Source organism: Festucalex cinctus, chromosome 21 (assembly GCF_051991245.1).
Source record: "Festucalex cinctus isolate MCC-2025b chromosome 21, RoL_Fcin_1.0, whole genome shotgun sequence".
Classification (NCBI taxonomy): Eukaryota; Metazoa; Chordata; class Actinopteri; order Syngnathiformes; family Syngnathidae; genus Festucalex; species Festucalex cinctus.
In genome coordinates this window covers 17,567,489-17,584,992 of record NC_135431.1, presented here as the reverse complement: position 1 = coordinate 17,584,992, position 17,504 = coordinate 17,567,489, and the positions used below count along the sequence as shown (strand labels likewise).

Below are 17,504 nucleotides of genomic sequence, written 5' to 3'. Positions count from 1 at the left end.
GAAGAGGCGTATCGATACGGTATCGATATATCAATATTTTGGCCCAGCCCTAGTAGGGATGTAATGATAATGGCAATATTGTAATATCGCGATATTAAAACGGTCACAATATACCATTGTCGTCATGTCACGATATTAAAAGAAGCACATCTGTTAAAAAAAAGTCGGCTTGATTTCTGTTTGTGCACCCTCTGGTGGCCAGTTTTTTAGTGCCGTTTAATTTTCACAAGGTATGTTTTGGCCCTTCGATGTTTAAAATCATAATAGTGGTCAGATGAAAGGGAATGTAATATGCTTGCGAAGTGAGTCAATATGTGGAGGAACTCAATGTGTGCTTGCATTATTGTATTAGCAAGTAAGTGCCTCAAGATATATTTATATATTTTTGATATATGATATTTATGTTTTTATAATAGCACATGTGCATTTTTTTATTTTATTTTTTTTACAATATTGTGACCTTTTTTTTGTATCGCCAACCTCTGCACAATAGCGTGATAATTATGGTATTGTGACCTTCATATCGTAATATTTGGATGTCATTTCATCCCTTGTCGGCTGAGAGAGAGATTTTATGGCTTGGCCCTTCCTCGCCCATGTTGTGTGCAGTATGGAGCTTGGCGGGATCCGTTGTAAATATGCAAGGCCACGCCGCAGGGATGAGCTACGTGCTTCGAAGGAGCCATCCAGGCCACAACACCGGCTGTCAAAGGCCATTTTTTTTATTTTCTTTCTTTTTTCTTTACGCTAGAGCTTTTATTGCGAGTGTTTGGCATCCTGAGGACAAGTTGTACAGTGAGGTCAATATCAAGGATCTTAAAGTGCGTTCGCTGAGGGACATTCTTAAACCATCGCGCATATCGAAAAAAATGTGAAAAAACTAAGTGTATGAAAAGTTACGGGGCTTTCGCGTGACATTTTGCCAGTGAGCAAAACGCTGAGAGCATTTTTTTTTTCCCATAACCTTTTTCCTTGTGACTCCTTAAGAAGGTTTAAAGCCGTGGTGGGGTGACGGCGCGGCTGTGCTCGATTGAGAGCTCACAGGGAAGGATTTGGACCACACACGTTTAAGTGTCAGGCCGCTGAAGTGGGCGAGTGACCCATCTTAGCTCCGCCTCCTCCCCTACTCAGCTCGTCGCCGTTGCTAATTCTGGACAACTCGGAGTTGAACGCAGCTGTCATCTTAACTCATTCACTATTTTCATAGAAGCAATCCCCTTCACTATTTTACTGGATTTGCACTGATTTTGCAAGGCCCACAGAATATTGTGTTATATTAATATAAAAAATAAATAAAAAATTGAGTCTACCAAAAGAAAGATGAGTCTCTTCTTTCATCACGAAAAAAAAGTATATTTGTATCTGTTTACGTTTTGCAGCAATTAAAATTGCAATTTAGCTTTTTTTGTTAACATGGCCCTGGTTGATCTCTTATACTCTGCTACCACCTGCTTGCCATTTGTGTAATAACTACCATTTCTTCAACCGTTCTTTGCAGTTGAGAGGTTGCATCAAAGCCTTCTGTATGTGCTAGCATAAAAAAATTAAAAAAATAAAAAAAACGTATAAATACGTCTTTGGGACACTTAAAACATTTCAAACAGAACATATTTCTATGTTTTTGGGAGCAAATTTATTGAGATGGGGTCCTGGTTTTATGTCAGCTCCGTTTCTTTGGCATCGACACACTTCTAAAACGATGAACCACGCGATCTAGAGTGGACCTATCATCAAGCCTTGTTGGAACACCGCTACTTTTGACATTGATGTTGAGTGTACTATTAAAATCAGATTTTAACAGTATCATAATTTCCAAAAATATTGCTGTGAAAAACTTGCGGGCCATTTATAAACAATTAGCGACAGTAGCCAGTATTTTATTGTTCATATTTGTATAGAGGCATCAAATACTATTTTGTATTATGAATCCATTATTATTAGTCTGTTTTCTCTTCCTTTGAGAATCCAGCAAGCTGCTTTGTTGTTGGTGTTTATTTTTTATTTTTTTGTCATTAGCATTCCGAGCCGACAGCCGCGGAGACGTCCTTCCGATTTTGTTTTGACAGTCGACACGGGTTTGAAATGCATTTGGACCGCCAGCCAATCAGTCAATCTGCTCGTACAGTCTTCAGTCGTTAGCGTTGACGTTCCTTCACAGGCGATCGATTCGCACACAGAGAGTTTGAAGTGAAATTTTGAGTTGGTAAAAAAAATTGCCATCAAGATGATTAAAATTCTAATCTTGCTCGCACGTCCGACTCACTTTCACTGAGAGGTTTAGTGAAACAACTTGGCGGTATTTTATCTGAATCCCTCCCACAAATGTCGTCTTGGAAATATCAACGCTGCCTCTCAGCCGATTCTCATTTCCAAAGACTGCACGTTGCTTTTTCTTTTTGCTTTTCCTCGAGGCAACAGATTAGCGAACCGCACCATCGCGGTCGCCAATGACGCGACGATGTCGCGACGCTGACATTTTAGCATGATGCCGCCGACTCAGAGGTATGAGGCAACGCGGAACCGCAAAATCAAATATTTATATGCCGGAGCGCAAATTTCATCACGTCTGCCGATGACTTAAAAGGCTTTTCAGGGAAAAGACTTTGTCAGCAAAAATTTTGCAGGGCAACACAATGAAAAAAAAAAGCAGCAATATAAGTTGCAATTGCATTTCAGTTACTAATCCATTCCAGTTAAGTGGGGAAAAAATGAGAAAAATACTCAAGTCCGTACAGTAAATATACTTAAAAAAAAAAAAATACAGCACTGTTTATTTGAAGTCATGAACTGCCATAGACGTTTTTATTTGCTAACTTGAATCCAACCATTTACTGCCATCGACGAGGATATTTGTCAAGTACGTTTTTCAACGAGTTAGGCATGGACGAGGTTCTTGCTCAGCTTCAATAGGAAATTCAGCTTCGGTGTGTTTCTCAATTGTGGATCTGTAAAGAAATAATCTTCCCTTCAAAAAAGCGTTCCCACTCTTGTTTTTATCGTTTTATAGTTTGAGATGTCAAAAAAAAAAGCAAAAGAAGAGTGTCAATGGTAAGCTTCTGCTTCTCGTTTTTTTTTTCTCACAAAAATATCTTTTTCTGTCAGAAACCAATGTTTTAGTGAACTCAAACCATGTAAGTAAATAAATAAATATATTGCCAGAAACACACAAAAAAAGTTCTAAAACGGCTCTTGCGCAATAATTCAATGAAAAACACAATTTTTTGGTTGCAATGGATTATTATCATTAAATTGAATCAAAACCTCCCAAGTCAAGGCACCGTTGTATTTTTGTTCTCCTCTGTCATGAAAGATCATTTCCTTTCATCCCTTATGATTGAGAAGCTGTTATTTTAAGACACTTAATACCCACAAAGGTCAAGCTATAAATACTACAAACACACATTTACACTGTACTGATCAAAACAGCTACAAAATAAATTTAAAAAAAATCTTTGTTAAAGGGTCAGGTGCGATGCAAGCTCAACTGCAATGATGCCAAGTAAAGCAGGCTGCCATTTTCAACCGCCAGTTGTTTGAAGAGTGGCGTTTATTTGCATGTCGCTTTGGCCACGTTAGCTGCGCGGCGCCGCTTTGTGGTTCTTTGTTGGCCGCGTTAAAAAAACAAAACAAAAACAACGGCCAGATAAACAACACACCTACACGTGTATACGCCTCAGAGTATTGCGTTATTTGTGTACATGTAATGCGCCACTATTTGTGTTGCAATATCCGTTGCTCTTAAAACTGCGACTATCGATGCTAACTGTTAGCATGTCAACAGCTTTTGTCTGAAGGCAACACTGTAGTATCATTAACTATAATAATTTTGCCATGAACTAAACCGAGGACTCCTGCTCCCTAGCATATCTAGCTAGCTTGCCTATTCGAAGCTCGTTCCCTGACATTTATGTCGAGTGGCCCTATTATGGAGCCTTGTGGAACACTGCTACTTTTCTACTGTAGCCACAGGTAATTTCAACATTATACTAGCAGTATAAAACACTAACTAACCCGACACTGTACATGTAACAAGTTGTGATTTAGCCACTAAATCCAAATTGGCCATTTTGAATTAACAGCCCTCTGATGGTGTCGTATATCCCGAGCTTAGCGCCAAGCGGGTGTTGAGTGAACACAGGCTAGAGACTACTCAGTCTCTACGGACCAGTACAGACAATCGCCAGATTGGCCCTTTAATGGAGACGAGGAATCGCCGTCACTTCCCTGACAGCAGTCAGTTCCGACTCGCTACCAAACGGCTGCTTTGCGGCCGTCATCCGTTATTGGCGCGGACATCCGTGTGAACGAGCCGACTTATAAGCCGTTCATCATCGGCCCGTTTACGGCCGCCGTTGTGGTGAGAGAAAAGAAGACGAGTCTCCCAAAGCGGTCTTGCCATTAGAGGTCGATCCTCTCAAAGGCTTGGCTGCGGCGAGATACTTTGTCTTGTTCTAGCCTCCCGGGAACAGCCCCTCGGAGACCGTCCATTCAGACACCGAGATGACCGACATCCGATTTGCCAGGATGCTCCCCCGCACACAAGTCAAGACCAAAACCATAAAAATGTTTGTTAATGTCTTTAATTTTTCTTTTTGCTTTAAAGGGAAAGTTGAGTCAAAATAAATTCACAAATGTTTTATGCACCCCCACTAGTCTTAAAAAAAAAATATGGTATTTTGATTATTAACAGAGGTGGCAAATCTGAGTCCAGAAAGGAAAAACCCTGCCACAGTTTGGCTTTAGCCTCAGGTGCTAGCTAATTCCCTAGCAGGTAAACAAGCTCCTGGGAAGCTAGCTAGGGAGCTAGCTAGCTAGTAGGTAAACAAGCTCCTGAGAAGCTATAGCTAGCAGCTAAGCAAGCTCCTGGGAAGCTAGCTAGGGAGCTCGCGAGCAGGAGCTACAGTACTTTACCTGCTAGGTCGCTAGCTATAAACAAGCTCCTGGGAAGCTAGCTAGGGACCTAGCTAGCTAGCTAGCACCTGGGGCTAAAGCCAAACTGTGACAGGGTTTTTACTTTCTCAACCTGGATTTGCCACCTATGTTGATCAATATAACGACCGTCACGGCTCACCTGTTTTGTGGGTTTGGTCATGTGGCATTTGCAAGCTGAGCCCACCTCAACAACTGTGATGTCATTATCAGTCAACAGCAATTACAAAGACAAAATGGCCGCCCCCTGTGATTTTATAAAACGCAACATTTTTGACTTGACTTCCTCTTTAAGTGCATTGAACAGCAAAACCATGTGCGGTCCCGGCAACACGTTCAAAGCGCAATATGCAAAAATTTCTAATGTTAACAATTGAACTAAATTGTTGAAACCAATTAATCTTTGTAAGGATGTATAAAATTGCCCCTTAAGGTGGAATTGAAATATTCATCTTTAAAAGACAAAATTAATCCGTTTATACATTCAGCTAACGTTCGCTTACCTGTGTTTGTTTTTCTTCTGGAGATGTCGACACAGGCTAAAAAGTTGGACAGTGGACAAGTGTTTGTTTCACATGCTTGAAGAAGCTAAATGTAGTATTGTGTTAGCGGACAGTTTTCCTACGTGCGCCTCGTGTTTCACCTTCATCAAGTTGAAGAATCGCAGATCGGCGCTGGTCTTGACGGAAAAAAATAATCTGGCCAGTCAAGCACCAAGACCAACCCTAGACCTTCAAAATGCAGTTTGAAAAGAAAAAAAAAGCAGTCTTGGGTGTTCCAAGACTAGTGTGATCACCAGAATCAGAGGTGGAGGTTGTTATGTTTGTCTTACACGAGTCGCATACACAACAGCCAAAGATTTGCACAAAAAGGCCCTCAGTGGACGTATAAGACGACGGCAGTGGCCTTGGTTTCCGTAGCAACGGTGTTTACCTTCAGCTCATGGCTGGGGGGAAAAAAAATAATAAAATCTGCAGCAGACTCTCATGAATAAACATGCATGCAACATATGGCCGAGGCAAAAACAAGACGACACTCCATCTTGGAGCTTGTTTGCGTCGCAGTCTTGACGAGCCCCACTCGCACATATGGACACTCGTGCAAGGAAATCTTCCTTGCAACATCCAGCGCCCCACTAGCCTCATTTCGTTAACTCTCAAGGGGGGAGGGTGAGTTGGAGGAGGGGGGGGGTGGGTACAGCTGAGGTGCGCACACCTGAGGCAGCCAGGATTGAATGCAAAGAAGATGACCAAAAACAGACACGAGCGAGTCTCAAGACAGAACAAAACATTTTTTTACATGACAACTGTAATTGAGATGTTTGAGTTAGAACAGCTCAACGAAAATACAGCAATTGTCCAACAAAAAAACATGGATTTCCAAATGTTAAGACATTTTTACCCCCCACAAAAAAAATGTTTCAGATTGAACAAAAACAGATAAAAATGTATCTATTCAGTCTGCTTATTGTTAGTGTTTGTCTCATAAAGTAATTTTGACAAATGCAGAGTGGACTTAGCATTGAGTGCTGTGGAAAGCTGCTGCTTTTTGTGCGCCATTTTGACTATACCTGTACTGCAAAAGAAAAATCGATCGGCTGAGTAGCAGGTTTTGCTCAGACTAACCATACGAATTTGAAATCTAATTGGTTCAACAACCGGCCCCATTCTTCTTGTTACATGGGCTAGCACTACAGGCCCTGAAGGAAAATTGACGTGGCAACATGTACTGCAGAGTCAAGTCAGGCCGATGTATCAGCCGGGCTGATTATCAGCGCTGATATTTGGAGTTTTGAAGCACATCGGCATCTGCCTTTTGGCCGATTCGAGATCAATTTCAAACGTGCTTGTTTTGTTGCTGCAATTCAATAGAGCATTTTAATTATATTGAAATGTTGGAAAATGTATTTGCTCGAGAATTTTTTTTTTTTTTTTTTTTTTTTTTTTTTTTTTTTTTTAATGGTATTAACTCATTCACTCCCAGCCATTTTCATTGAAGTAACGCCCTCTGCTCCCGGCTGTTTTACTTGATTTTGACTGATTTTGCAAGGCCCATAGAATATTGTGTTCTATTGCTCTAAAAACATGGAACCTAACAAAAGAAAGATGTTTCCGTTTTGCATTAATTTGCATTAGAATATAGCTAAGTTTCATCATTATTTAAAAAACCTGTTGAAAACACTGGGGAAAAGAGTTTGTTGCATCATGTCCCTGGCTGATCTCTTATACTCTGCTGCTACCTGCTGGCTGTTTTTTGTAATAACTACCATTGCTTTAAGCGACCTATTCAGGTCAGAAGCTCCATCAAAGTCTGTATTCTGTATGTTCTAGCATAAAATTAAAAAAAACAAAAAAAAACAAAAAACGAAAAAAAAGGTTTAGGGGAGTTTCGGAGTTTGGGACTTCAAGGACGCATCTGTTGAGGAAGGACGCATCTGTACTTGCTCCTGCACTCGCTCGTGAATCTAACTACTTGTTGATTTTTGCATTGGGATTTGTAACTACATTGTTGCAGAATGCCTGGCGGAAAAAGAGCCGACGAGATTGAGGAGATAAAATCTTCTCTTAAAAAACTCAGTGGAATGGTTGCCGAATTACTTGAAATGAAGAAGAGCATTGAGCCACTTCTTCAGGAAATACAGCAATTGAAGAAAGAGACACAGGAAAAAGATCGACGCATTGTTGCCTTGGAACAAAAAGTGGATGATTTGGAACAAAATCTTCGTATCAACGATGTGATAGTCACCGGTATCAAGATCAAGCCGCGCCGTGGCCCTTTGAGAGCTGCGGCTAGCACGAGCACGGAAGATTCTGACCAATCTTCAGGGAACGAGACTGTGGAACAGCAAGTGACACTTCAACTCAGAGATTTGGGATTAACTGTTGATCCTGCGCACATTCAGATGTGCTTTTCGCTTCCAACTGGAGGGACACGACCACCGGCAGTTCTGATCAGGTTTGTTGACAGAAAGAAAAAGATTGCTCTTCTGAGAGACCGTCACAAGCTTCGTGGGAAACATGTCTACATCAACGAAAACCTCACCAAACGAAATGCTGACATCGCCAAAAAGGCTCGACAAATGAGAAAGAATGGACTTATCGAAAGCACGTGGACAAAAGACTGCCGAATTTTTATTCAAACTAAAGATAACTCTGGTCAACTAAAAAGACGAATCGTGAAAGGAGCTGAAGAATTGGCAGCGCTTGAGAGACAACAGTAATTCACAATATCACAACAACAACAACAACAACATCACTAATTACCCAAAGCTGGAGTTGTATATGATTATTTGTTGACTTTGCCAAGGCTAACTCTTGTTTATACACCTGCATTGATAACATGTATTGCTGTTCCCGTTTGAATCTAAATATTGTCTGGCTCGAATTCCGTTTGGACATTTGTTGTAACAGTCAAGGCTACATGATAAGGCTGTATTGTGGCTACAATGAATCTGCTGTCAATACGCAAAATGGGGGTTGGTGGTCTGGTTCCTGGAATTTGGCTGGCGTGGGCCGCTCTGCTGGGTGAGCTAGGCTGGGCAGCGCACAGGAGTCATCAGATCCACAACATGCTAGCAACCAGTGGTGCTACCTGACCAGAATCGAGTGCTGAAATTGCTTGAAAGCAGTGGGCCGAATGCAAGCCGATCTACTCTTCTGGAAAGCACAACATGTGTGAAAGCTGATCCGAGGTCAGCGAAGACCCTACTGGTGAAAGAGAAGAATTGCGCTTGCCTTGGCTGCTCGCCTGGCGGGGTGGGCTTGCTGGTGGCGTCTGGGGACCGACTCACCAGTGCCAAATGACTGGGACTAGCCACAATCTACACACGGACATTCAAGATGAACTGAGTGAGCAGTGTCTGGGATAGTATGGGATGGATAACGATAAAAATTAATGTCTATTCTAAATAATGTATATGATTGATGCGTTATAGTAATGGGTCGATGGGGACGGGTCTCGAATAAGCTTCGGCTTCTACCCGTCAGCCCTTCTTTCGGACGTCAATGTTGCAAATGATGTGATGTGATTGATGTAAACTGTAATGTGTCCGAAAGGAAAAAATGAATAAACTAAACTAAACTAAACTAAAATATTAAAAACGTTTGGGTTTGAATGAGTTCATTTAACACATACTGCTGAGGCTTGGAGCTTCCTGATATTTTGTTTGAATGGCACAAAAAAAAAAAAAGTCTTTTGTCAAACATTCGTGAAAGTTGCACATCTGAAAAGTTGTTTATTATATTGCTTCAAGGCGTTTAAACACCGTTAAGGGTTAAAGTTTCTTTTTTTTTTTTTTTTTCTTTTTTTTGTTACCTTTTGATGCCAATGTTATCACTTTTTTTGCAAATGAATTTTGGTTAACCCTTGGCTCCTAACTATCAGTACTGGTCGGGGGGGAAAAGAAAAAAAAAAAAAGATAATTGATTGGGGGAAAAAACAATCCAACATACCTGTACATGTACAGAAAACAGTGCAGCCAAAAGAAACAAAAACAATGGACATTTGGGAATACTGTACATGAATACAATTTCATGGAACTCTAATTTGGGTTGTAAATGTAGGTGAGTGATTCTGCTCGTGTTTTGCCGACCACAAGTTGAACATTTATGGCCATTTCCTCAGCAAATGTCGCTTTTAACACTCCCCACAATACGAGATCATCGTTCAAGACAAATAATTCCAGGACAGAACAATCACATTTTGGCAGACTTCAATAGGGAAAGGTGAAGAAAATGCTCAGTATGCGTGTAGAACCCGTTTTAGGAGCGCGAAACATCCCAGCAAACGTGAGACTGACGTTGAAAACGATGAAAGACGCACACTGCGACTTCCGACTGGCCCACACGTCGCCGAGCATCGGCAGACGCGAGCCAGAGCTTTCGTCTGCCAGTTGGCTGCTGCCAAGTCACTCGAGGCGCCGCCGTGCGTGTAAACACCGAAATAAACGAGCCTCCCGCGTTGAGCTCGCCGTCCGTTCGTCTGTTTTCTTTGCCACTTCCGCATCCTGAAATGCTCGCCAGCCAATCCCACGACTCAACTAAGCATGACCCATTTTATGTATCCAAAACAAAGCAAGGTTAGAACATTTTTCTTTTCATATGTAGGTGAAGCCAAGCAAAGAATATGTATAATCAAATAGTACACTTGCAAATTATATCTATGAAGAGGGCTATTAACTCATTTGCTCCCAAACATGTAGAAAGTGTCACAAAGACGTATTGATTGTTTTGTGTTTTTTGTTTTGGGTTTTTTTTGCGGGGGGGGGGTATGCTAGAGCAAGGGTGTCAAACTCTTGTTGGCTCAGGGGCCGCACAGAGGAAAATATAAAATATATTACCAAGTTGGCCACATCGGTAAAATAACGGTATATAACTTAAAAACCATTGGCGTCATTTATACACAGATTTTCGTGGACCAGCCCTAAATTACGGAGCTCAATCATATTGTTTCGAAAAATAACACAAATGCAAATGGAACGCGGGAACGCTTTGCCGGTAGACGTTCTGGACGTGTTAAATCCACCTGTTTTGCATATCTTTATTCCCAGAATGCATTGTGTGGCGCAGTTAATGACGTTAAAAGGACGCTAATCCTTACTAGGAATTGAATTTTTTTCGTATTTAACACGTTTGTCGATCTATTATTTAAAAAAAAAAATATAATAATAATAATAATAATAATAATAATAATAATAAAAATAAATTAAAAAAAACTTACGTTTTTGTTCCTGTACAAGTTGCATTGCTCATCTGAGGACTGCTTGTGAAATTACAAATTTATAAATTTTGGTTGTGGCCAGCTGATTAATTAGTCTAACATTACAATTTTTAATTGTTTTTTACTTTACATTTACAAAATCATCTCGCGGGCCGGATTAAACCCCTTTGTGGGCCTGATCCGGCCCGCAGGCCTTATGTTTGACACACCTGTGCTAGAGCATACAGAAGGCTTTAATGTAGCCTCTCAACTTCAGAGAACGGGCGGAAAAAAAAATGGTAGTAATTACAAACAGGCAGCCGAGTATAAGAGATCAACCAGGGCCATGATGAAAGCAAGCTGTTTCCCCACAATTCTAAGCAGATATGTGAATAATGATGAAACATAATACTAATTGCTGCAAAATGGAAACAGATTGAAAAATACTTTTTTCCTGCTAAAAGAAGAGACTCTAATCTTTCTTTTGATAGGTTCCATGTTTTTATAGTAATAGAACACAATATTCTGTGGGCCTTGCAAAATGAGTCAAAATCTAGTAAAACAGCCGGGAGCGAACAGGATTGCTTCAGTGAAAATGGCTGCGAGTGAATGAGTTAAATGACTCAGACTTCTTTTATGCCCTTATTTTGAAAGACAAAGCACACCACTTCCGCTAGTGCAAGTAGCTTGCTTAGTGACTGACTTGCCAAACCTGCTCGGAATTTCCACTCTTACCATTGATGGAGATTTGGAACTGAAACTGTTCAGCCAATCAGCCAGGGTGAACCGAAAGGGTCAAGGCGGTATGTTGAGAACGTTTTTGACCAGATTTTTGTCCCCTCAACGCCGCCACACAAAAACTTGACTTGGACTGACCTTTCCAACCAGACTCAGCATTTTGAGACGGTAGTTAAAAATCAGCACAGATGACCATCGGCTGCTTTTGAGCAACGCAAAGAGCATCACGGACAAATGATCTCGACCTGACTGTGACCCGTTTGGCCTTAAGGAGGCGCTCCACATGTATCAGAGCAAGAACAAACGGACTCAATAACAGGAAGGACTGTATTTGAACCTAGAACCCAAGAACTTGCAAGGTGGATAAAATCCATATGGTCTCACATAAGGCAAAAAAATAATAATGAAAAGGGGAGGGGCTTACACCTGTTTTGATGGTCATTTTCTCCATGCAAGCTTTTGCATGCCCCCATGCCGATGACCATTTCCTGTTTGGCTTTTCAAATATGCGCAGGCAGATATATGAAGCCTATCAGGCCCCAGGCAGGTCAGCAAGGCATGAATAATTCATGCTATGAGCGGTAGTGTGTGTGCGTGCGTGCGTGTGTAAACCTTAATAACACCTGCTGGACCAAGCACTTGTTTTCATATTTCAACCTCCATTTATTTGAACCAAAAAAAAAGAGGAAGAAAAAAAACAAGATCAGGGTCAATAATCCACTCAACGCAAATACAAAAATAAAGAATACATTTTTTTTTAACACACATCCTTTGCTGTGGATGGCTGTGAGCTGACAATAAAAGAATATTGTCATGTATGGCAAAGAAGAGGGGCGCAAAAATGCTTCCAATTCTGTCATTTTTAGGCAGCTTCTGTGTGACCATGAGGGGAACTCTTAAAGCTAACGGGGACTCTCATCTGACATCTCCCAAAAAAAACAAAATCCAGCATCCAGGGGGAAACCAAGCCCAGTCAAGAGAAGGAGAGGGGGTGGATGGGTGTCTTTTTTTTTTTTCTTTTTTTTTTTTTCTGTTTAAGGGGGAGGGGCGTTGTCTTGTTTACACGGTTCCACATTCCACAACAGCACAGCGGTCTTGAAACGCATCGCGGCTTTTAAACCAACAGGTCCGGGTGGTTCAGTCCTTGCCCCCGCCGACCAGGGAGAGCTCCTCGAGGATGCCGCTGGCGTCCACCCGCCGCCTCTCGCGGATCATGTCCTCCAGGCTGCGAAAGACCAGCGTGTGCACGCCGCTGCCGGCCAGCCGCACCTTGAGCAGGTACTGCTGCTCGGCCGAGTGCGCCTCGCCGCCCGCCTTGAACTCGCGCTTGCCGAAGCGGCACCAGGCGGCGAAACTTTCCGAGTTGGTCCAGCAAATCTCGTCGCTGCGCAGGCCCACGTGGCCCGCCGCGTTCTGCACCACCAGGTCGGCGGGCAGCGGCCGGTAGCGGTAGCGGCCGTTGGCGATCCGGCCGCGGCGGCCGTTGCACGCCTCAAGCAGGCCGTCCCGCCGGATCTCGCCCTTGTGCAGGTGGATGACGCGGCCGCCGTGCTCGCACACGGCCCAGTGCGGCGGCTGCGCGGCGGCCACCAGCTCCAGCAGGTCGCCCGGCTTGCACACGCCCAGCAAGGTCGTGGCCGCGTACACGTCCAGGTCCTGGTTCTCGCGCAGCTTGGAGAAGATGCACTCGTGCGCGCGGAACGCCGAGTACTCCACCTCGCTCAGCGAGAAGGGACCCCCCGGACCCCCGTCCACGTCCTCCTCCGCCTCCTCCTCCTCGTCTGCCGGGCTCAGGCTCATCAGCTCCTTGCCGAAGCCGCAGTCGGACGGCGTGCGCTCGTCCGCCGCCTCCTCCTCCTCGTCCGAGAAGAAGTAGGCGACGCCGACGCGCAGCTCTTCCTTCTCCAGCCCGGACGGATCCCCCGTGGGCAGCTCGCTGTAGTTGAGGTGGGTGATCCGGTCCAGTTGGTTTCCCATCAAGGACCCGGCAAGGCAGAGGCATGGACTGCGGTGTCTGCGCGGGAGGGAGAAGCGGACGCGTCAGCCCGGCTCGCCGCTGCGCGCATTTTACGCACGGACGCCGCGTCGGCGGAAAGACAACGCAGGCGCGCGCCGCGAACCAAACCCCCCGCCCCCCCAAAAAAGCCAATACCTGTGCGCCCCCCAGGCAGGTGCTTAAATATCCTTCACTTCCATCAGCGCGCGTCCTCGCTCCTCTTCCAATTCGCGGTTGCGTCCTACCGCCGCCGACGGAGTCCAAGCGTGCCAACACTTCGCCTCCTCCGGCGTCCGCGGCTTTTAAGGAGCCCGCGGAAGCCCCGCCCCCTCCTCGCCGTGTTAGTGGACCGCGCCGCGCGGGACAGCCAATGGAGAAAGCCGCTGGGAAACGCCATTCAACGGCACCGACCAATCGGAGGCGAGCGGGGCCGAGTGGCCGCTGTTGGCGCTTGTTACCGTGTGTGTGTGTGCGTGTGCGTGTCGCATAGCTGTGGAAATTCTTGACGAGAGGCGGTCGAGTGTTCTCCAAGCTTGCACTTCTATTTCGCAGCGGTACACAATCAGTCCATTTGTGAGGGCTTCACAACCTTTCTCGCGCAAACTCAAACCGGAGGAAAATGTCACAGAAAGTATACAGTGACTCCTGTTGGGATATTTGTGTAGTCGTCTTTGTGGGAGATACAATGGTGCCTTGAGATACGAGTGCTTGTTACTCAAGATAATTATTTTCTCACCCCACCAGCCAATTAAGTCATTTTTTTAATCCCGAGAGAGAGAGGGGGGCAATCCTGGAGCTGTCCCTGATTGAAACGAATGGAACTACCATTATTCCATTCTCGCTGCTAAGGAAAAAAAAAACAACAACTTTGTGATGTTTTTCAATCAGAAAAATAACCCAGACCAATAACATAATTCCTTCTAGTGTTCCTGCCTTTGCCACTGGGAGGCAGTATAATCCAATCATGCAGACACAGATGAAGAGTAGAATTATACTACTACTATGAAATAAAATACTGTAATAATCATTTCCCCTTGAAGATAAAGAATATATGCCCGTGAGTAGAGTAAAATTATCATTTTTTTTCCCCCCCATTTATGTTGAAATTTCCGTTGTTTACATGGTTTTAGTTCTAAATAAAGATTGAGGCTAACCGTTAGCATGCCAATTGTGTTTTCTATTGTATGTTAGCATTAAGCCGAAGGGCTGCTTTGAAGACAGCGTTGTGTGCTTGTAAAATTAAAAGTAATACAATTAAGTTGCACACCTCCGGTATATTAACACGTTGTGACACAACATGGCAGCCAGGCAGCACTGAGCTTGTCTGGAAGAGGCAGAGAAGGTCCCCAACTAATCTCCAGTCATAGTGGTTGTTCCCACAGACCAGAGAAAATATTCCCGCCATTAATCATGTATGCATTGCTGCTCCATGTGTTGGTGGAAGGGTTTGAGTTTATCTTTGAGAAATTCCGTCGCCCGTTTATGGAATTTCTTGTAAATGAGTTTATGTGAGAGTGTTTGGGGGGCTTTTGCTCCCACTGGGGTAGTTGAGCGTGTGTGTGTGTGTGTGACGGCAACAGCAAAACAAAGAAGTCCACAGGGAGATGATTGCAAAGCGTGTTACATTTCGGCCCATATGCATGTTGCGTCACCCACCCAAAAAATGAAACCCGCATCAAATTTGAGGCGCGACTCGCCTTCGCATGCATAATGTAGCGCGCGCGGCCGCACTCGCGTCATCCCAGGCTGCTTTTTCATCGCCGCCGCCTTGAGGAGATCGCTATCCTGCCGTTTACATCACAAATCCCCCCGCCACCCCCTTCCACCCGAGCGTGTTTTCTCTCTTCACCTCCTCATCGTCACAAACGTCTTCTTCTTCTTCTCCTCACGCGGGTTTCCGAGTCGCTCTACCACATGGCGGCCAATTGCGCAGACATGTAGCAGCCCTTGCTCTTTGTTTCCAGCGGTGGCAGGCAGAGATGAGGGGAGGGGGGGCGGATGGGGAGGGGGGTGTTTGTGAGGTGAGATATTACTGTACACATCCACACACGCAGGACAAAAGCTTCCACTCAGCCCTCCTGTATTTACACTCATATCTGAAAGAGTAGGGAGTAGTCTTTAGTTAGTGCAGAGTGTGGATGTAAGCGAGTATTTGTTGAAGTGCTTCGTAATGAGAGCTGATCTCGGGGTCACAAAGGTCACAGTCACTAAAAAGACAAAACGCGTGGAAGGAAAAAAAACAAGTTGAATTTGTGTGCTCTCTTCAGTTTTCAAGTGTTTCTCCTGCCCGTGTTGGATTTTTTCGTCCAGTCAAATTTCAGCCTCCGTGTTGCCATGGCAATAACCTGCCTTCACAATCCATAGTGCTTGCCGACATAAGTGAAACTTGATTGTAAATGGTGCCGTTTCTTGAACCCACGGGTAGTCAAAACAGATTCGCCCCGCCACCTCATTTTATGTGGCCGGCAGACAGATCAAAATGACCCCCCAAAAAATTACTAAAATTGCAAATTGTCTTCACTTTTAATAACTGAGATATTGCTACAATTTTTTTTGTTGGTAATTTCCCCTTTAAAATGAAACATTCATTTATTTATTTATTTTACTAGCTTCCAATTTTGAAACGAGTGCCCACCACCATTTATCGACGGGGTACTGTTTGCCCAAATTTGGTCGTATTTTTCCCACAAAGTCTGTTTTTTCCCCCCAGATTATTAACATAATGAAGTGTTGAAAAAAAGTCCTAAGCACTCAACTGTCTGCACAGTGTTATAAAAGTCGGCCTCTGCGGAAGCCACACAGCTTTATGTTGCCTCAAGAGTGAAAGTCTGGATGTTTTTTGAAACAATTAGTTCAAATAGTTAGCATTAGCTACATTTCAGTAAGCCCCAGTTTGGTTTAAAAATGGATCGTTACATTTCCGCTTCATCTGAAACTGCTTAATAATCTAATTGTTTTATTTCTTACATCATCTCGCGCCTTCAAGACCTTTTGGAAAACGTGTTTGGGAAGGTGCGAGTCTTGTTTTGTAACTAATCCAAGCATGAGCGCACCGTTGTCTCCCCCCTTTAATTGAGAATCGCAGTCATGTCGTGAGGCGTCCCACCAGGCGCTCCCGCACGGCCTCAAGCTGTTCGGAGACGTCTGGCGAGTCGACTGGGCAGGAAATTGGAAAAGTTTTGACGCAGCGACGTTTTCTCGTTGCCAATGCGAGTAATTGATTTGGCAAAATGTCCCCCGTGAAACAGAAGCTCCCAAAAGTCTCAAACAAACACAAACAACAAATGTTGCGCGGGTTGTCGTCACCAAGCGTCATTGTCCTCGGGCACAAATGGAAAGTTCAGCCAGGCCTTTTCTGGCTGACCACCTTATAAGCAAGTCCATCTTGTTAAAAAAATAAATAAAAATCCAGTGCAGAATTTTTACAACCGCTTTTTGCACGAGGCTGTTTTTGTGTGTACGGTTACGGTGTCCCATCTGCGTGTGATTGAAAAGCAGCTCCTCCGTCGGTGGGCTCTTATCAGCACTCGTCAGACCGCGACACATTCAGGAGGGCCTCGGCTGACATGTCGGAAGCTCGTCAACGTAGCCTTGAATGCCAACTTCCTCTCCGCCTTATTGCCACTGGAGCAGACACACGCAGTCTTCACATTTCTCCGCATGGCGTTACGGGCAGTTGCCATACGTTCTGCGATTATCAATAAATCCAAAAGAGGAAAGTTGACTTTGGCATACAGCGATAGGATATAACGATGTACGCCGTAGTGCCATATAACCAGAGGTGGAAAATACAGGTCTAGAAAGTAAAAACACTGCCACACAGTTTGGCTTTAGCCCCTATTGCTAGCTAGCAAGCTCCTGGTGAGCTAGCTAGGAAAAGAAGCTAAAGATGGGTGGTAGTGTTTTTACTTTCTAGAGGTGGCAAATCCAAGTCCAGAAAGTAAAAACACTGCCACATAGTTTGGCTTTAGCCCCTTGTGTTGGCTAGCTAGCTCCCTAGCAGGTAAATACACACCCGGAGAGCTTGCTCGCTAGCAAAAGGTGTTAAAGCCAAACTGTTTAGTCATGTTTTAATTTCTCAAGGTGGCAAATCCAAGTCCAGAAAGTTAAAACATGACCACACAGTTTGGCTTTAGCCCCTGTT

General features: G+C 44.0%; 1 protein-coding gene across 1 annotated transcript; it reads right to left on the bottom strand.

Moving 5' to 3' along the window:
* Positions 1–12,003: 12,003 nt before the first annotated feature.
* Positions 12,004–13,651, bottom strand: lratd1 (LRAT domain containing 1). The gene is made up of 2 exons (XM_077510708.1): positions 13,517–13,651; positions 12,004–13,378 (listed from the first exon to the last, which is right to left on the bottom strand). Exon 2 carries the CDS (start codon positions 13,339–13,341, stop codon positions 12,502–12,504), a length of 840 nt encoding a protein of 279 aa, XP_077366834.1. The 5' UTR covers positions 13,342–13,378; positions 13,517–13,651; the 3' UTR covers positions 12,004–12,501.
* Positions 13,652–17,504: the final 3,853 nt, after the last annotated feature.

Bases quoted from the DNA above. Each gene is read 5' to 3' on its own strand.
- lratd1 (XM_077510708.1), bottom strand. From the start codon at position 13,341: ATGGGAAACCAACTGGACCGGATCACCCACCTCAACTACAGCGAGCTG.